The sequence below is a fragment of the Ursus americanus genome, chromosome 14 (genome assembly GCF_024610735.1).
Source record: "Ursus americanus isolate L20-20 chromosome 14, mUrsAme1.1.p, whole genome shotgun sequence".
Taxonomy (NCBI): Eukaryota; Metazoa; Chordata; class Mammalia; order Carnivora; family Ursidae; genus Ursus; species Ursus americanus.
This window is the reverse complement of record NC_142140.1, coordinates 59,781,731-59,801,534: the sequence shown is the minus strand read 5'-3', so window position 1 is coordinate 59,801,534 and position 19,804 is coordinate 59,781,731. Positions and strand designations below refer to the sequence as shown.

Below are 19,804 nucleotides of genomic sequence, written 5' to 3'. Positions count from 1 at the left end.
TCGCGGTCTGCCCACCGAGAGGGGTCTTTGAGTGTCCCTTGCCCTGTTAGGCTCTGCCTCCTAACCTCTACCCTGAGTACGGCTGCTGAGCCCATTGCTGCAAATGTGGGTCTTCTGGGCTTGTGAGGCACCTGCCCGGGGGCACCCCCAGCCCCAAGGGCCTGCCATGGAGGACCGAGGGGGGGGGCTGCTACCCTGCCTCGTGTGTTCCTCACTTTCCCCCCACCTCCTTTGTGACCAGCGACACAGATGTTTCCCCGGGACTCGGGCTGGGCCTGGACCCCAGTCCCTGGGATCTGCTCCCCGAGTCTCTGGTTGCTCCGTGCCTGCATCTCCCCCCGCCCACGTCCTTGGCCATCCTCTCTCCTCAGCTGCCAGCTGCCAAGGAGTGGCAGGTGTCCCCTGCCTGAGTGCCCAGGGACAGTCCATGTGCTTGCTGATGGGATGGCCGACCCTGGGAAGGGACGTGGGGTCGGAAGCCACTCAGGTCTCTGCTACCCCCACTGGGGCTGGAGGGCCCTCCCTCTGAGCCTCAGTTTCCCCATCTGTAAAACAGGGGCAGTGTTCGAGTGAGTGCTGGTTGTTGCCATAGTTAATGACCACTCACGGGTGTCGGGGCAGAGGGGTGGCAGGGTGGGGCAGGTACCAGCCGCGTGCTGTCTGGGGCTGCCCCACCGTGTCCGGCTCCCGGCTCCCCACAGAGAGGGGGATGTTCTGGAGGTAGGCTTTGGTGGTGCCCTCAGGCTGCTGGCCCCCACAGAGCAGATCCCGTCCCCGTGCCCTCAGCTGGGGGACCGGCAGAGGCTCCCGGGGGTGTGCCTGGCGGGGCGCCCACGGTTCCTTTCTCTTGACTGCTGGGCAGAGGGTGGGGGGCGGGGAGTAGCCCCCTTGCCTCCTGCAGCACATGCAGGCTGGCCCGCGGTGGCGGGACCGGGACGGCGCTCTGGCTGCGCCTCTGTTCAGAGAGCCCACGCAGGGAGGGGTAGGGAGCTCGCTCCCCAGCCGGACAGGTCTTTCTGAGCACGTCCCGCCTTGGGGAGTCCCCGGCACCTTCCGGGGCTGCTCAGGGTGTGTGTGCAGGCACAGACAGATGCTCCCTTTCCGAGAAAACCCCGCGACGGGATGTAAGTTCCCGGGTGCCAGGCCCCAGCCACAGCCCTGGAGCCCACGGCCACTGCACGCCGGCAGCCAGGCGGGAGTGACGGGACGGTTTCGTGTGGGGACCCCTGTACGAAATGCCCCAAGACCGTGTGCAGGAGCAGATTTGTAATGGCTTGAGGTTCAGGGAGAAGATTCTGGATCTTTGGCTTGCCCAGAGAGTGCGGGGGCTTTCGGGCAGGCTGGCGCCCCAACCCTGAGAGGCGCCTCGTAGCCTAGAGCACCCGAGTCCGTCCAGGGAAACCGAGGGCTCCGTCCAGGGAAACCGAGGGCTCCGTCCCGGGTACTGGTGCTCCTCTGCAGTCTTATCTCAGTCTTGTCTGCCCCCGACGTGGCTCCCACCTGGACAGTGGTCTGTGTGCTCTGGGCCGGGCCCGTGGCTGAGGGGTCCCACCGTCCAGATCCTCGTGTCGTCGGCTGCGTGGGCCACCTGCTTCCTGCTTCCTCGCCTTGACCTAGCATTGTCCCTCTGCCGCTTTCCAGCCTGGGTGCACTCTCCACACGGGACCTGTTGGCGTCCCCCTGGGGGCCTCAGGTTCCCCAGCTGTGACACGGGGCTGGGGGACCACCAGCCTTTCCGGCCACCGCAGTGGTTCCTCCCCTGCCCCCTCAGCGATGTCCTGCATGTCCCACCTGGATGCTGCAGGCGCCCTCGCCCACTTCCCGGGGGACAATAATGCGGCCCCGGGGCGGCCCCAGTCACACGGGGCAGCAGTCTGGCGTCAGGCGCTTGCCCGGTCCTCGCCATCATCCGGAAAGCAGCACCTTTAAGCTTCAGCTCCGTGTTGGGCTTTGTGACTCGTTTCTGGAGCTTTTTATTAATATCTGTCATGGGTGGGGTGCTGCGTCTTTTCAGAGAGGGACACATGGCCGGCCGGGGCTGTGTGGCCGAGCGGACAGATGTCTCTGCCCTGCCCAGAATCACTTCCCCAATCTCCTGCAAGCCCGGCGGGCTGCCACATCTGTGTGGAGGAGGCTGAGCCTGTGCTGACGGGAAATGAAAGGCACCCGGCGGGTGCCCCAGGGGTCAGGTGCGCCAGGAGGGCAGCTTGTGGGAAGGGCGTGAGGTTGCATAGACGTTGCTTAAGCCCCTCCTGTATGCCGACGCTAGTGCCCTCCTTGGATTTCTGCTGTGCCCCCACTGGCCTGGGGCTCTGCTGGGCACGCTGCGTCCTCGGCATCCAGCACGGACCTGCAGGAGGTGCTCCGTAATGGCTGCAAAATGGGTTGTCCTGGCCGACCTGCGCCGCGTGGGCCCGTGCCCCTCCCGCACGGCTTCCACCTTCCACGCGGAGTCCTGGGAGTTTCCGGGACAGAACGTTTCCTCCGAAGCCAGACCCCCCACGTGCCCAGCTGGGCCCTCTGAGGGCCTGAGTCCTGGCGGCACCGAGGCCTGGCCACCAGCCTCCACTTCCTGATCACGTTGTCCCTGCCTCCTGTGACAGGTAAACTGAGGCTCAGCGCAGACAGGGAGGGCTCCACCCCAACCCGCCTTCTCCCGAGGCCCCCACGGAGCTCCGTCTGACTTGCTTCATCCATCAGTTTGCTCTGAGGTCACTGTGGGGAGGGGGTGAGACCAGAGCTTTGCCATTTCGGGGCTGTGTGACCTCGGGTGAGGCCCGCGCGCTCTGGACGTCTGCCCCCGCCTCGTGCAGCTGCGAGAAAACATAGATAAAGCACTTAGGTTGTTGGCACGCCACAAATGCCCGCCTCAGTTTCCCCAAGTGCACGGTGGGCCGGAGGAGTTGGGGGAGGCGGGGGGGGGGGGCGCCCCGCCTGCCTGGCCTCTGGCAGCTGTGGGTGTTTCTGTGAATGGGGGAGGCTGGGGCGGCCCCCAGGGACTCTGTTCCCGGCCCACCTGGGGCTCCAGCAACGGCTGTGCTGAGTCATCTCAGTCGGGAGGGGTTTATGAGGGGGATGGGACGGGGGCCGTGGGGGCAGGAGCTGCGGGGAGGGGGACATTGGGGCTGAGCTGGGATGGAGGACGGGCCAAGGAGGCGAGAGCCTGAGTGAGCCTTCTATCCTTCCTTCCTTCGTTAGTGAGCGCCTGCTGTATACCAGCAGCCACAGCCCCCAGTTCGGCCCCTGGGGGCTCTCGTCTGGGTGGGGAGCAGACAGGAAAGGAACCATCCCAGAATAAGCACTTGTATGCCCCGTGAGGGTGCAGGGGGCCTTTCTGGACGTGCTGCCCAGGCCGGGGTCAGGCCGGGCTGCAGGATTGCAGAGGCCAAGGGTGCAGAAGGGCTCCAGCTGGAGAGCCCAGCAAGTGCACAGGCCCTGAGGCGAGAGCTGGCGGGCGCACGGCACGGGGACTGGGGTGGCTGGAGCAGAGCTAGGGATGGGGGGAGAGGAGGTGGAGGTGACACGGGAGCAGCCGCTGAGGCCTGGAAGACAGGAAGTCTGGGCTTGCCCCTGAGAGCAGTAGGGAGCCATGGTCAGCTTTAGAGCAGGGGACCCCGTGGCATCTGGGTGTAAAGACGAAAGGTCCTCAGACCCTCCAGCCCTGGCAGGCTGCAAGGAGGAAGTGGCATCTGGCTTACTGTCCTGGCTGCTCTCAGGTGCTTTCTGGGGGATGGGGGTGCAAACAGCCATGCCGCCTTCTCCCTGCTTCGCTCTGCTGTCAGAAGTTACAATGAATCAATTCTTTTTTTTTTTTTTTAAGATTTTATTTATTTATTTGACAGAGATAGAGACAGCCAGCGAGAGAGGGAACACAAGCAGGGGGAGTGGGAGAGGAAGAAGCAGGCTCATAGCGGAGGAGCCTGATGTGGGGCTTGATCCCATAACGCCGGTATCAAGCCCTGAGCCGAAGGCAGACGCTTAACAACTGCGCCACCCAGGCGCCCCACAATGAATCAATTCTTATCCCAAACCCCAAGGGTATAAAGATGGGTGAGCCGATACCTCCTGTTCTAGCAGCAGGATTCATAAAAACAGCCAAATGGTGGAGGCAACCCCAGCGTCCATCCACGGGTGGATGGACAAACAGAACATGTCCCCCACCCGCGGGAGCGTCCCTGGGCCCCAAACACAAGCATGGCGCCCACACGCGCTGCCCCAGGGACAGACCCAGAGCCCCCGATGCTCAGGGAGGGAACCAGACACACAAGGCCCCACGGCGTGTGAGTCCACGTGTGTGACACGCCCAGAACAGGCTCCTCCACGGAGGGGCAGGGGGCTCGCGGGGGCCGGGGGCTGGGGAGGGGACTGCTGATGGGGACGGGGCTTGTCCGGAGTGATGGAATGTTCTGGAACCACGCAGAGGCGGTGGGTGCACTGGATGCCGCTGAAACACTCGCTGTGAAATGGTGAATTCTGTGTGATGTGACTCTCACTCCCATAAATATTTTTTTCAAAATTCAGGGAAAAGTAGATGAATGTGAAGCACTGGGGGTCCGGGGCCCACCCGGCCTGCGGGTAGGTGCTGTCGCCCCCTGGCTCCTGCTCGTCCTGTCCGTCTCGTCGCAGACCTGCTCTGAGCACGTCTGGTCCTGGGCGTCTGGCACTGGCTTGCGGCTGTAGGGGACACGTTTCTGGCTTCCCGTGAGCCGTGTTGGGAAGCTGCTCTAAACGCCTCCCTGTCCTTGGGCGTCTCTCTGCCTCCTCTTCCTCAGTGGCCTGGAGCTCACGGCCCGAACCACGGGCTCATGGCTTCCTTCCTTGATGTTTCCTAATTCTGGTTCCTCTCTGCCGCGTAAGGACGGCGGCCGCCTCAGGTGGCGCCCTACGGACTTTGGAGCTGCCTGGGTGGCAGGAGGGGGCCTGAGCAGACACCGTTAAAGGGGCAAAGGTCCTCCCCGGGGGCCCTGCGGGCAGACGGTTGCTTTATAGCCTGGGCCCCTCGGCCTTGGGCTGGACGCCGCCCCCGGGCCCCTGGGACAGGCTGGGAATCGGCGTGCTGTTGCCCAGGTGGGGCCTTCCAGCAACGTGACCTTCTCGGGGCCCAGTCACGCCTGGGGACGTGGCCCTGGTGGGGCCCTCCCCACATGAACACATCCCCAAGCCAGGTCCCTCTCTGCGGGTTAGGGGTGGCCATGAGGGGCCTTCTCCCCCCATCTTCCATGCTGGCAGGCTGGGGAGAGGGTCGGGCGCCGGGGAGGGGGGTTGCTGCCTGGCTCCCAAGGGCTCTGCTGTCCCTGCAGGGTGGCTGAAGGACCCTCCACCTCCCAGACACACACCCAGCTCGGCCAGGTCAGCAACATGACCCCACTGACCAGCAAGGAGTTTCTTAGCAGCCCAGACAAAAATGCTCGTTAGCCACAAACAAGAATTTCCTGTTTGCCCATCCGTGCACTTGGAGGCTGGGGGTGGTTATCTTGCTTTTGCCACCACCTGAGCCTCCCTTGCTTTATCTGCCTCCTGCTCACGTGGCTGCGGGGGGCTGTCCCTCAGCAAGCCGCGGGAGGGCCCTGGGCTGGAGCGGAGGGGCGCGAGGGGCCGGGGCTTTGCTGGGGTGATGGGGACACGGGCGCTCAGTGCTCAGACTGCTGGGAAAAGCCCCTCTGGCTGCCGAGTGGGGTGACCAGGCCCTCCACTCTGTGCCTCAGTTTCCTGTTCTGTGAAGTGGGTGGTGCTGGTCCGGGACGACCGACACAGGGTCAGCTCAGCCTTGGCAGTGAGTGGCCCGACACCCTCCATCACCCTCAGCCGAGACACAGGCCGAGGGGCCTGCGGGGGTGCTGGGGGCGCTGGGCGTGTCAGGCGACACGGCTGGGCTCCAGGCCGGGAACGGGCTCCAGGGCCAGGGAGGGATGTGGCTGCCCCACTTCTCAGGTGGAAAACTGGAGACCTCCAACGCAGGCTCGCCGATCCACAAACCCCATTCTCGAGGTTCTGCACCTATCTCACAGGTGGACAGACAGACTTGGCCGGGACTGGGTGGACGCAGGGTGGACCCGGCGTCGCAAGGCAGGAAGTGACAGGGTGGCGCCGGCCTCTAGCCCCTAACCCTCCCCCCACCCCAGTGCAGGATGTCGCGTGCCCAAAACAGGAGCCTTGTGGGGCACATAATGGGTTTAGGAAAGGATAAGAGGCCCTGTCCCCGTGGTGCACTGAGAAATCAAGGGCGTTTATTAAGCAACTGCAGTGTGCCCGTTCTCGACACGGGGAACAAAGCAGACAGTATATCTGGCGTTCTGCTGGGGCAGGGGGGCCAGTGGCCAGGCCGGTGTGTAAATCCACATGGCTCGGGCAGTGCAAGGGCCAGGGAGCAAGAGTGTCAGTAAGCGAGAAAACCGCCCACCACCAGTACACATGTCCCACGAGGGAACAGAGCGCGTGTGGTGGGGATGGGGCAGCAGCTGACAGCTGACGGCGGCTGGAGACCAGGCAGGAGCAACGGCCAGGTCTCCCGGAGGTGGGCCTGCCTCTGTGCCTGTCAGGTTCCAGAAACAGTAAGATGTCTGCGGGGAGGGTCTGCAGACCCTGGGTGGTGCTTGGTGTCACTAGGTCAGGCAGGACCAGAGCAAGACCCTGTGATCGGAGCCCCCACCCCGGGGAAATCGGACTGCAGGCTCGGGAGTGGGGCAGCCCAGGGAGGGGCTTCCGGAGGGTTCTCTGGTCTCCAACCTGGGTTTGTGGCTGTGGCAGGAACCGGTTTGAGCGCCTCCCGGCCCACTGGGGCAAGGTTGCCGCCTGAGAACCCAGGCAGGACAGAGGCCTGGGGTGACCTGGAACCCTGTGAGGACAGATGGCAGGCCCACTGGCCCACAGTGGGGCTCTGGACACTGTCCCCCACGCCCCCATCCCTCTGGCCTAGCCAGGGCGGGACGCATCCCGCAGGGGAGCGGAACTTGGGGCCGGAGCCCCATAAAGCTGGGGTGGCCTTTACTGCCCCTTTGTTGTCGGCTGCCCACGGCAACAGCCTTTCAAGCCTCCTCCTTCCCCCCAGCCGGGGGCCGGCACATCCCCCTTTATGGCCCTAGACAATGCCCTGGCCCCACGGAGGTCTGACCGGGCCTGCCACAGGCCTGTCCACCCACCATTTGGCCTGGGGGTTAACGGCCCCGGACCAAGCTGGCTGCCCCTGCTGCCAGCTCTCTGTCCTGAGCCTCAGTTTCCCCGCCTGGAACATCGTGGGTGTCACGACGGCTCTGGGAGCTCAGGATGAAGCTGGCTGTTGCGTTGACAGCGTGGGAAAGCTGAGGCACGGCGGTGGGTGGGGGGCACTGAGGTCTCTCTGGGGACTGGGTCCAGGGAAGTTTCGGCAGGGTGGACCCTTCCCCCCCATCCCCCAGGCCGGGATCTCACGGGAGATGTTACCCCTGTCAGGAGGGGCCTGTGCTCACTGAGCCCCGCGTGAGTGGCCGTAACAATGACCACGGGCTGGGGGCTTGAAAGCAGCAGGAATCTGTCCTCCCACATTCTGCACCAGGGGTCTGAGATCCAGGCGCAGCTCTGGGCCGGGGTGGGGTGGGGGTCCTTCCTGCCTCTTCCGGCATCTGGCATGGCCACCTCACTCCGCCTCTGCCGGTCCCCACGTGGCCCTCCCTGTGGCTGTGTCTCTTCTCCCGAAAGGACACTTGGGGTTCAATGAGGGCCTGCCTGCCCCGAGTACGACCTCATCTTAGCGGATGACATCTGCGAAGACCCCCTTACATGAGGTCGCCATGAATCCCAGGGCACCTGCCGTCTCTGATCCCGCTCTGCCCAGCCTGACTCCCGCTGAAGCAGATCAGGGCTTGTCAAACGGTCATTTATTCAACAGCTGCTGTGTGGTGACCCCATCTAGACACTCGTGACGACCCCGACAAGTCCCCGAGGGTCCCCGTGGGCGGGCGACGGGAGACCCATGTGTCGTTCCGTGGCGGGGTGTGTGGGCGGGGGAGGGTGCTCGCCCACGGGAAGGTGTCCCTGCAGGCCACACGCCCTCGGGCAGGGGGAAGTGCGGGGCCTCCCTGACCACCATAAATCAGCCCAGGAATGCGGCTGGCCGGCCTGGCTGGGGCAGGGCAGAGACAAAGACCCAGCCTGGACCACCCCAGCCTGTGCCCGGAGGCCCCACTTTGTCTCCGTTCCGGGACGGGAAACCCAAGCCCAGAGGAGCAAGATGTCTGAAGGGCAGCCAGCTGCAGGGACTCTGCCTCCCCAGGCCCAGGCTGGTGTCAGGCCGCAGGAGCTGGGCGTTGGGGCGTTCTTGGGCCCTAATGATGGATTGGTGGTTTCAAGGCCCCCCGCCGTCCTGATCCCTCTGGGTTCATTCCCCAGGGCTTAATTTGAAGGTTGCTGTTTGCTGCTGCCCCCCCACAAACTCTGCTCCCCCATTAGCTCCGCCACCTTCCCCCGTCCTGCTGGCTCCTGGGAGCTGAGGGTCAGTGCGTCCGGGGGCCCCTAACCGCCAGCGCAGGGACGGGCGAACCCCAGCAGCCAGTGCCCAGGACAGAGTGTGGGCCGAGAGGTCCCGACACTCCCAGGCTCTGGACTCGTGCCTGCCCCTGTGCCTCAGTTTCCTCACCTACAAAACAGGGCCCTGTCTCGGGAGCAAAGGCAAGTGTGTGACCCGGGACAGCACCAGGATGTGTCCACCATCTGGTCATTCTCTCTCGGGGCGCTGTTTGTCTCGGCCGAATGGTGCCCCCCAGTGACATGTTGAAGACCCGACTCCCGGGACCGGGAACGAGGCCTCGCTTGACATAGGGTCTCTGCAGCTCTGGTTACTTAGGGAGCCCTTGGACGAGGCGGCCCAGGTCCAGCGCACGGAGGAAGTGAGAGGCAGACACTGGAGGGGCACGTGGGGCCCCGGAGCAGGGGGAGCAGGAGGGACCGAGCCCTGGAGCCTCCGGGGGGAGCTCAGCCCTGACACACCGGCCCTGGGCTCTGCCCGCCACGGCGGGGGGAGAATATACCTTTGTTCTGAGCAGCCCCCTGTGCGGCTTGGTGGCGGCCACTGCTGGAGCTACACGCGGGGATCGGTGTCCTCATGTGAAAGTGGGGGTGGGCTCCGTGGGGACGTGCCGCCCCCACCCCAGCTCTGAGGCTAACTGACCCGTCCCCTCCCTGACCCCACAGCTCTACGAACTGGATGGGGACCCGAAGAGGAAGGAGTTCCTGGACGACTTGTTCAGCTTCATGCAGAAGCGAGGTGAGGACCGCTGCTGGGGGTCCCGGGGAGCAGGGGGTCCGGAGCCGGCAGGCAGGAGGGCGGGGTCTGCTCAGCAGTCAGGTCTGATGGGGGGAGGCACAGCTGGGAGCATCTAAGCAGTGGGTCCTTGGGTAGGTCGTCTCTGGTCCCCAGCCCAGAATTGCCAGCCCTGGCTACTTCTGCTGCCCTGACCCGTGGTGTCGTGGGGTTCCCACCCCTAGGGTCCCCCTGCTGCCCCTAGGGTCCCTTGCAGCAGAGCTGGTACACAGAGCAGGGCTGGATTCCGGGGAAGGCAGCAGGCACTGGGACAGTAGGAGCTCCTCGAGTTGGCTTCCCAGCTCCGTGGTTGCCAGTTCGAGGTCCAGTCCTGGCCCCTCCCCTGAGCCTTCTGGGGGCCTCAGTGTCCCCCTCTGTAAGATGGGCCATAAGCAGTTCTCACGGTGTGGCAGCACCCCAAACATACCAAGTGCTGGGCTGCATTCATCACTCGCCAACAGCTTGCCAGGCCCACCCCACCCCGGTCCCCCTGGCTCTGGGGTGACATGGACGCCATAAATGGCCCAGCCTAGCCACAGGCCCAGCCTAGCCTCGGTCTGGTGGGGAAACCGAGACCCAGACATGGGAGGGTATCTGGGGTGTTCAGGTGGGCCAAGCCCAGAGAAGCCCCCGGGGCGGCAGGTCGGGCCCCACAGCCCTACCCGCAGCCTCAGCCTTGGCTCAGGGCCACCACAGGGCAGAGAGATCCGGGAGGATGGAGGTTTCTAGAGGCCCCCGCTGCAGACCAAAGACAGACCCCCTGGTGGGAGTTATTACACTCCTGCTTTTCAGGGAAGGAAACTGAGGCCTGGGGAGGGGATGTGCCCTCTGAGCCCTAGAGGCAGGAAGGGGCGGGGGCGGCCAGGGTACTTCAGGGTCCACTTGGGCCCACTGCAGGGGCTGGCCACTGGCTGCTTTGTCCAGGGCTCTCTGCATGCCCCTCCCTCTCCAACAGCCTCTGTAAACACAGGCCCAGCAGCCTGGAAGGGAAGGAGATGAAAGGGGAGGGGCCCCCGCCTTCCCATTAACCCCTCCTGTGCCGTGCCGGCCAGAAGAATCCAGACCCAGTCCTGAGGTGGGGGCCCCCCTCCTTATCGTTGGGAGCAGTCCCAGCCAGGGCCGGCTGCCCACCGTGTGGTCAGAGAGATCCTCCCCCACTCTCTTTATCAACCCTTCCACACCTGCCGGAGCCCCCCACCCACCCCCCATGCCACCACCTTGCTGGGGGGCACTGAGCCTCCAGGCCCGGAGCCCACCCATCCTGCCCAAGACTGGGCCTGGTGTCCTGGAGGTTCAGAAAGTATGGTGAGTGGCCGTTGGGTATGTATGGGCGGGGGAGGGAGGGTGCAGATAGCAGTGCAGCACGCAGGGCTGTGAGGGTCTGAGTCCAGCCCTGGCTCTCTCACCAAGTCAGGCTCCCCCAGAGGGCAGGGGGGCAGCAAACTCCTATGCATCCCTCAGAACCCAGCCCCAGGTCCCCCTCTGCCTTGCCTTCTTCTTGGATCCTCGCCCGCTGTAACTAGCAGCCTCTGGGACTGAGAGTCTGTGAGATGCCCCCACCCCCACGCCCGCGCACTGTGTTCTGCATCCCATAAGCCCTTCTTCACTCCAGACAGAAAGTACTTTTTACCCCACATCATTTGCAAAGTAAAGGCCTCTCAGAATTCTCTGGGGGCTGGGAATGCGGGAGGGGTCCTGCCTGCACTGCACCCTCCTGCTGTTTCCTTGAAGACCTCCCCACCCTTCCTTATCTCCCCCACTGCCCCCACGGCCCCATCGTCCGGGTGCCTCTCTGCTCTCCGCCCTGCTCCTTCTGTAAACATCCGACCAGGCCTGGCTGCAGAGCACGGCCCCGGGTCCCCAGAGGCTCTTTTGTGGGATTCGTTCTGTTCTTTCCCAGTGCAGAGCCTACACCATGTCCCTGGTGGGCCGGGGGCGCTGGGGGTTGCTTTTTCCTCTCTCCCTCTTGGGCTGAAAAATCAAATTGGGGAGGGGTGCGGGGATCTGCGGTCCCCCTCCCTCTGCCCCTTCCAGGTGGTCTTCTGTTAGTGTGGGTTCTGAAACCTGGAAAGAGCAGGAGTGGCCAGGGGTGGTTCCAGAACCTTCAGGTCCGGGGACCAGGAGTCAGGGTCCCGGGAGTGCGGGCCTTCTCCGGGAGCAGGTGTGCCCCAAAGGCTGTGTTGCAGGCCCGTTTCTTGAGCACCTGCCGTGTGCCAGGCTGGGCGTCAGGAGATCCGAGCGGGGGGGCCCCGGGGGACAGGACAGCAGCTGGGGGCCACAGACGGTGCCCCAGAGTTGCACCGGCGGGGAGAGGTCTGAACGGGGGTCCCTTCCACCCCCAGCCAGGAAGGTGCCACGCAGGCCGAGCCGAAGGTCCCTGCACGAGGGGGACAGAGACAGCAGCAGAGGCTTGAGGCTCAGGGCAGACGGAAAGGGGGACCAAGCCGATGTACTGGGAGCAGCCCTCCCCTGCCTGGGCCAGCCCACTGCCCGCTCTCTAAGCTGCAGCGTGGCTGGACGGAGCTCTGCCTCCTCCCAACTGCAGAGCCCCGAGCAGGAGGGCGAGGGCCTCTGGGAGCACAGGCAGAGTTGTTCCGGCAGCTGTGGTCGGTGACGCGGGGAGTAGAACTGACGAAGGCCACGTTTCGTGCACGTCCCCAGCTTGGCCCCGCAGCCTCTCCCCATCCCTGTACCCCCAGGTGAGACCAGCAGTGAGCCCAGATCACTGATGGAGAAACAGGCCTCCTCGTGCTCTCTCAAGGGGGGATCTCCCGGTAGTCTCACCCCCCGGAGATGCAGCGTCAGGGACGTCCACGGTCGTCACTATGGGGAGCTCTTGGCACCGAGGGGGTGGGGCCAGGGATGCGGCTCAGCATCCCCGAGTGAGGAGAGACCTCTCTCTGGACGTCAGCCACGGACTCGCTGTCTGCTGCTGTCTGGCCCCTGGTGGCAGCACCCCCAGCTCACCCACGCCGCTTGCCCCTTCCCTGCAGGGACGCCCGTGAACCGCATCCCCATCATGGCCAAGCAGGTGCTTGACCTGTTCATGCTGTACGTGCTGGTGACTGAAAAGGGCGGCCTGGTGGAAGTCATCAACAAGAAGCTGTGGCGGGAGATCACCAAGGGCCTCAACCTGCCCACGTCCATCACCAGCGCTGCCTTCACCCTGCGGACCCAGTGAGTGCCCGCCGTGGCCCAGGGTAGGGGAGGCATTCAGGGCTGGAAGGAGCAGGGTCTCTGGGGAGGAGCAGGGGGCGCGGCGGCCGTGGACCACGGAGGAGCCGGCCCCGTGAGCGTCCCCGGAACGTCGGGGGGGTGGTGGGTGAGGGCTGTCCCAGCTGAGTGTGGAGGGATTAGTGAGAGTAGCCCTGGGGGTGGGGGACATGTCCTGGGGCCGGGGTGGGGAGCCGGGGTCTGAGGCTGGGGAATGAAGCCGGGCCCCACGGGCGGGAGGAACGAGAGGCGTCCGGTGCCACCCTGCCCCGTGCCCCTGCACCCAGGTACATGAAATACCTGTATCCCTACGAGTGTGAGAAGCGCGGCCTCAGCAACCCCAATGAGCTCCAGGCCGCCATCGACAGCAACCGGCGGGAGGGCCGACGCCAGAGCTTTGGGGGCTCCCTGTTCGCCTACTCGCCCGGCGGGGCCCACGGCATGCTGTCCTCACCCAAGCTGCCCGTGCCCGCCCTGGGCCTTGCCGCCAGCACCAACGGCAGCTCCATCGCCCCAGCACCCAAGATCAAGAAAGGTAAGGGACGCACGCGCCTGGGGCCCGACCTCAGCTCTGCTTGGGCCAGGCTTTCTGACCCTGGAGGGGACACGGGGACGCCTGTCACCCTCTAGGTAACCAGGTCAGAATGATAGACCCCATGGCGGGGGCTGCGTCCGCCCACGCTGTGTCCACAGCAGACATTACTAGTCGACTGCCGCCGTCCCAGTCCCCGCGAAGCCCACGCTGTTAACTGAGCGCTGTATTCTCTCCTAACCCTGCGGCGGGCGTTGCTAAGGGGTTACTGTATCGTTGGCCCACAGGTCAGCCGGCAATAATATGACAGTATTAATCGCCGTAGGTTTTCCCAGTCCCTCGCCCATGGCAGACATTACTAGCCGATGCTGTCGTCTTTCCCCTGCGAGGTTTTGAACCTTCTCAACACACCGTCCGGCAGGTGCCGTGACCCTGTAGCTATCAGGCTGACCCTTCACCCATCCTGCTTCCTGCCGGGGACCATGGGGAAAGTTACCCTGCGTCTGTACGTTTATAGAAGGGGGAGCGTGCCGTGTGTCAGTGCCCAGCGGGCCGAGTTTTCGGGTGTCCTACAGGGAGCCCCCATCCGTGGCCGGCGTCACCAGTCAATCACAGCCCTCTCTCCCGCTGAGCCTCTGAACCTTCCTAACGCAGAAGCACCGACAGCACACGCAGCTGCAAGGCCTCAGGCTGTCACCTGGGTGCCCGTTTCCCGTCTGCCACGTGGGCTGTGACTCCCTGCCTCCTGGGGTGGCCTGAGGACCCAGGGTCATCCCCACAGTTAGGCTGGTCAGATCTGAGGCGAAGGGGGTCTTCCCAACGTCCGCTCATTCAGTCCTCTGTGGACCTCAGTTTACCCCCCCCCCCCCGGGGAGCTCCAGCGGTACCCACGAATGCTTATCAGGCATCCATGGCACGTGAGGCCTGGCACTGGAGCTGGGGAGATGGTGGCGGGCGGGAACGAGCGTTTCCTGACGGGAGAGAGCCAGGAAGCCATACACAGCCACGGTGGGCCCACCGTGATGGGTCCAGAGGCTCCCACACAGGTGGCATTTAAGTGCGACCAGAAGAGGGGGGCAAAGGAAGGAGCCCCGCAAAGCCTCTGGCAGAGGGCCTGGCACAGGTGGGGGAGGGGGCCAGCATGCTGGCTGCGCCGGGCAACATGGGAAGGACACGGTGGGGAGGATCGAGAAAAGAAGAGACAGCGGGTCACGGTGGGACACTGGTTTCCACCACAGAGGAGGGGGATGGGTGGGAGCTGGTCCTGGAGCTGAGCTGCCTGGGTTCGAGTCCCAGCTCTGCTTCTGCAGCGCTGTTCCCTCCGGGAGCTTGGGTTCCCTCATCTGCGAAGTGGGGGTAGGAGTGTGGGGCCAGCACCGGGTCGTTGAGATGGCCTCTCCAGACGGGTCGTGTTGAGTGCATTGGACAGGACGTGTGGGGAGGCCTCGCTGCTCTCGCTAGTGTCGTCCGCGACATGCGCTGTCACAGGCTCTCCGGGTAACGTCCGCGCTGTGCCGTGTCGCGACAGCCGCTGTGACACTCACGGCATTACGGCCACAGTTTCCAACACCAGGTCGACCTCAGAAAGGACTCCCCAGCACCCGTGTCTGTCCTGGAGCCTCTCCGCTTCCTTGGAGAGGTCTTGCGGGAAGGCAGGACCAGGCTCCGCCAGTGCGTGTCTGGTCATCAACTTGTCTTCTCTCCCATCTAGAGGAGGACTCAGCCATCCCCATCACCGTCCCTGGCCGTCTGCCAGTCTCCCTGGCGGGCCACCCCGTGGTGGCAGCCCAGGCGGCTGCAGTGCAAGCGGCGGCAGCCCAGGCAGCCGTGGCCGCACAGGCCGCTGCCCTGGAGCAGCTGCGGGAGAAGCTGGAGTCTGGGGAGCCTCCTGAGAAGAAGATGGCCCTGGTGGCAGACGAGCAACACCGGCTCATGCAGCGAGCCCTGCAGCAGAATTTCTTGGCCATGACAGCCCAGCTGCCGATGAGCATTCGCATCAACAGCCAAGGTACCAGCCCCGCCCCAAACCTTCCCTGCTTCCTGCCCGTGTAACTAAATCAGGGCCTCGCAGTCAACATATGTAAAGAGTGCTCACAAATCAATAAGAAAAAAAAGATAAAATGAATTAAAGAAACAGGCAGCTGTGTCTAGTAGAAAATGCACATGGGAAGCTGAGTCGGGGATCTGCAAGCTAAGGAGATACCAGTTTTCAGCCATCAGAGTTTGACAATATCAGATGTTGGTCAGGATATGGGAAAATGTGCCTGCTGAGTCCTGCTGGTGGGAGTGTAAATAGGTGACAATTTGGCCGTATCTTTTATTTTTTATTTTTTATTTTTATCTGTCAGAGAGAGAGAAAAGGAGAGCACGAGCAGGGAGAGGGGGAGAGGGAGAGGCAGAGGGAGAAGCAGGCTCCCTGCTGAGGAGAGAGCCTGATGCGGGACTCGATCCCAGGACCCCGGGATCATGACCTGAGCCGAAGGCAGACACTTCACCGACTGAGCCACCCAGGCGTCCCAGCAATTTGGCAATCTCTTTTTAAAACAGAAAACATTCTTGCCCTGTGACCCAGTGATTCCACTTGGTATGTGGAGCAAAGCTTAGTGCAAACGCTCGAGGCAGGACACGTCCCCAAGGGTGCCCACTGCGGTTTTGCCTGATGTCAGCTGTGATGGTGAAACCTTGAAGCAACTCGTGTGTCCATCCATAGGGGATGGAGCAAGTCAAGTCTAGACCACTCTGCGGCTCTTAAGAATGAGATGATTTTGGGTATGCTGACGTGGCTTAAAACTTACCATAGCGAGGGGGCGCCTGGGTGGCATAGCGGTTAAGCGTCTGCCTTCGGCTCAGGGCGTGATCCCGGCATTATGGGATCGAGCCCCACATCAGGCTCGTTTGCTATGAGCCTGCTTCTTCCTCTCCCACTCCCCCTGCTGTGTTCCCTCTCTTGCTGGCTGTCTCTATCTCTGCCAAATAAATAAATAAAATCTTTAAAAAAAAAAAAAAAGACTTACCATCACGAGAAAAACAAATTTTAGACAAATGCATTCTTCTTCAATAAATAGTTATTGAGCACCTACTGTGTGTGCTGATGACAGATACAGTCCACAGCATGGTGACTGGCAAAGCCCAGGGAGGTGACAGAAGCAGGTCCTCGCATGCATGTACTTAATACAGACGGCGTGGTTTCTTCTTCCCACAGCCTGTGAGACCCGCCAGGACTCAGCTGCGAACTTGACCAGCCCCAACGGCAGCAACAGTATTAGCATGTCAGTGGAGATTAACGGGATCCTGTACACAGGTAGGAACGCCGCCCCACGTCCTTGAGCACTGGGAGTCCTGGGTTGCCCCCTGGGCTGTCCAGCAGGGCTCTGCCCTCGTGAGACCAGAGTGAGGCAGTCCATGTGGGGTACTCAGCATGGTGCTCAGCACAGAGCAAGGCCCCAAGGACATAGTCTTTGTTCTGTGCCTCCTACGCGGAGTGGTGTTCCAGAGTTCCTTCTCAAACACCGTGTAGCCAGGCAGTAGCTTGCGTAGGCCACCAGGAGGTGCTGTGGACACCGAGCAGCTCGGTTGCTCACTGGAGGTGCCTCCAAGGGACAGAGAAGGGATGTGTAGCCCTTGCAGGCCCAGGTCCCCGGGTGACTTTGCAGGGGGTCCGTGCTCAGGGCGTCCCGTGGGCCTGCCGTGTAATCTTGCAACTACATGATGTGTTTCTCCTCCTGTCCTCGCATTAGGAGTGCTGTTTGCCCAGCCACCCTCAGCTCCCAGCAAAGGCGGTGGCGGCAGCCGGGGAGGGAGCAGCGGGACCAGCAGCAGCGCGGGCAGCCAGGCCGGGCCGGCGGGGTTGTCCACACCTGCCACATCTTCTACCTCAAATAACTCATTGCCTTAACCGCACCACTCCCCACCCGCCACCCCCACCCCAGGAGCCCGCCTGGGTGGGGGGTGGGGGTCGAGGTGGGCCACGCAGGGGCCGGGACGGCGGAAGATACGGGTGGGGAGGGGAGGTGTCCACAGAGGAGCCACAGCTAACGCCAAAAAGAAAAGAAAAAATATATACATATATATATATAAAGAAAATTTAATAAAACAGGGGAAAACCAAGGAACACTTGAATTACTCAGGTTCGGACATTCAGAGACGTGAATTGTGAGAGCAGCAAAGGAAATCAGAAGAGAGAGGGGCACGTATTTCCAAGGGCTGCAGCCCTGCTGGACCAACTGACTGGGGTCTGGGTTCTGTGTGGACCGGTTGCCATGGAAGGCCGATCCTGTTTACCTCATACATCTCTGCACTGTGTGTTTTCATTTTTGTCTGTTTTTTTCCTTCCCCCCCCCATTCATCACACACTCACCACACCCAGCTCCTTGTGTTGAATGAAACCCCTGAGCCAAGATCAGCTGGATTTTTTTTCTTGTTGCTTTTGGGAACTTTTTTTTTTTTTTTTTTTAAAGAAACAGTGATAGTTAAGATCTATAGGGTTTTTAAGAGGTTTCGGGGTTTTGTTTTGTAAATAATCTATTTTATTCTTGGGGGAGGAATCAAACCTTAGGAAAAGGATATATATATCTATATATTTGTGTTCATTCAGGGAAACTGGACTTGAAAAAGCAAAAAAAAAAAAAACAAAAACAAAAACAAAAAACACACAAAAAAAAAGAAAGAAAAAGGAAAGTAATACCCTTTCTATTTTCCCATGACTGATTTGGGTTCCTTGTGTGTTTCCTGTGGTGCGGTGGGCAGCTGGCAGGCACAGGTCGCGCCCGGGGCCAGAGCCAGGACAGGTGATGAACTCAGGTGCATGGGCCGGGGGCACGCATGGCTGAGGGGCAGACCGAGGCACCCGGGGTCCTTTTTCCCTCGCTGTGCTTGCATGCTGGCCCTCCAGCCAGAGACTGGAAGTCTTAACTAGAGAGGAGGACGGGCAGGACGAAGGCCCTGGGCATGGGAGGGGGTTCCACCTGTCGCAGCCCCCAGGCTCCTGTCTCAGGGATGAATGTGGCCTGGGGGCGCTCTGGGGGCGGGAAGGGCTACTCTGGGACATTATCAGTACCGGGGGACGGGGTGAGCCGGGCTTAGCTCAGGGCGAGGTTTTGGGGCCACGGCATCCTGAGCACCCCCCCTTTCCATTGTCTTCTTAACTTTGTCCCTTCCTCTCTCCCGGCCCCTTTGCTTGGGGCCGCAGCTGTCCACTGTAGTAACTGGAGGCCGCACCCCATTTCTGCAGACCCTTCCTCCTGGTTAGAAGGTGGGTGTCGGGGCCCACGGCTGCTGGGAGGTGACTTCAGGGGCTGGCGGGGGTCCTGGTGAGGCAGCGCCTGCTGTCCTATGGCCCTAGGCGGGTGGGGGGCTTTCTTGGCACCCGCCGGGTCCCGGTGGACCAGGTGGTGTTGGGTCGTGCTCTTGCTGCTGCCTAGCGGGATTTCCATGGGGAGGGGGGCGCTGACTCAGCTGTTCCCGGGGGAGCCTGTGTTCTCTAATTGGGCTCAGGAGCCCGGCCTAACGAGGCTGAGGGGGCCAGCGCTGGCCTGGCAGCCTGCCCGCATCCCCAACCAGGCACCCTCTCATAGCCTGGGAGACCTGGGAGACCCGAGGGGGGAGGGTCCTGGGCCCCCAAGGCTGGGTTGTCCTTGGCTGGGGCTGTGCTGTGTCTTCGGAATATCTCAGGGTCATCGATGCCCCCACCCCCAGCCTTCCAGGAGCGGGGTCTCCTCTCTGCTTTTCCTTCTGGGAGGTTCTGCCTTTCCCTCTCTCACTGCAGCAGCACAATCATGGTGGGCGGTCGGGCTCCGAGCAGAGAAGCCCCCTCCTCGCCCCAGCCTGACCCGGGGGCACCCTGGCCCCCCACCTTCAGGGTTTCCCGGTCGCACCCCGTGTGCGGGGCTGTGTGTGCAGCGCGTTTCTTTCTACCTCAGGTCAGACTCTTGATGCCAAACCCCCAGCCCCTCTCCCCTCGCCGCACCCCCTGGGGCCCCCGCGCCTGGAAGGCCTGTAGTGCGGGCGCGTGTCGGTGTGTTTGGACCGGGTCGTGTCGCGGGGGTGATGTGGCCTCCCGGATGTAACTCAGGGTGTGGCCTGCTGTTCCAGTGATGATTGTAGGGGACAGGTGGGGGCGGGGCACGGGCCGGTCTGGGAATGCGCGCGGGGTCCTCTGCCTTCCGTGCCCCATCCAACCCCCTGCCCCTCCTGTCCCCGGGGCTCAGGGAAGGGGAGCTTTCTGGGGTGCACATCGGTACCCCTTATGCAAACCCCGGCCGGGACGGACTGTCTCTGCCCTTGGCTTGAGCGCTGTTCATTCCCGAGCCATGGCGAGGGTGGGGACCCCAAACTCAGGGTGGAGAGGGGCTCGCTGGGGCTTCCCTGCTGGAGGTGTGGCTTCCAGAATCTTCCGTGGGACCCCGAGCCGGGGGCTGGGCAGGAGGGTGGGCTGGCGGGTTACTTTCCATAGTTCTGCACTTGTAAACCCCACTTTCCCATTTTTATCACTTTTGCCCACTTTGTCCTTCCCCCCCCCTTTAATTTTGCTTTTGCATTTTTTTCTTGGCAAACATGAATTCAGCCTTTCATTCCTGACATGTGAAATTTAAGTTTCTCTGGGGTTCGTCAGATGGCGTGGGTACCGCGCCGGCACTCAGGTTAAAGTGAAAAAAACTTTTAAAAAAAGGTTTAAACGACTCTACCTCTGGCCAGGCCTGGCCTTGTCGCCCTGGCCAGGGCGGCCTGTACCAATTTCAGTTTTTGCAGAACATTCAGGTATTAAAAGGGAAAAAAAAAAAAAAAAA

At 62.4% G+C, this 19,804-nt stretch overlaps 1 protein-coding gene across 4 annotated transcripts in view; it reads left to right on the top strand.

The window, feature by feature from the left end:
- The window catches only part of ARID3A (AT-rich interaction domain 3A), a 32,701-nt gene extending 12,897 nt beyond the window's left edge, over positions 1 to 19,804 (top strand). For all 4 annotated transcript variants that reach the window (XM_045800249.2, XM_045800248.2, XM_045800247.2 and 1 more), the window contains exons 4-9: positions 9,166 to 9,238; positions 12,268 to 12,451; positions 12,775 to 13,022; positions 14,731 to 15,027; positions 16,222 to 16,320; positions 16,757 to 19,804. In XM_045800249.2, coding sequence (XP_045656205.1) covers positions 9,166 to 9,238; positions 12,268 to 12,451; positions 12,775 to 13,022; positions 14,731 to 15,027; positions 16,222 to 16,320; positions 16,757 to 16,914 — 1,059 coding nt within the window. In that variant the 3' untranslated portion in view covers positions 16,915 to 19,804. The remainder of the gene's footprint in view (positions 1 to 9,165; positions 9,239 to 12,267; positions 12,452 to 12,774; positions 13,023 to 14,730; positions 15,028 to 16,221; positions 16,321 to 16,756) is intronic.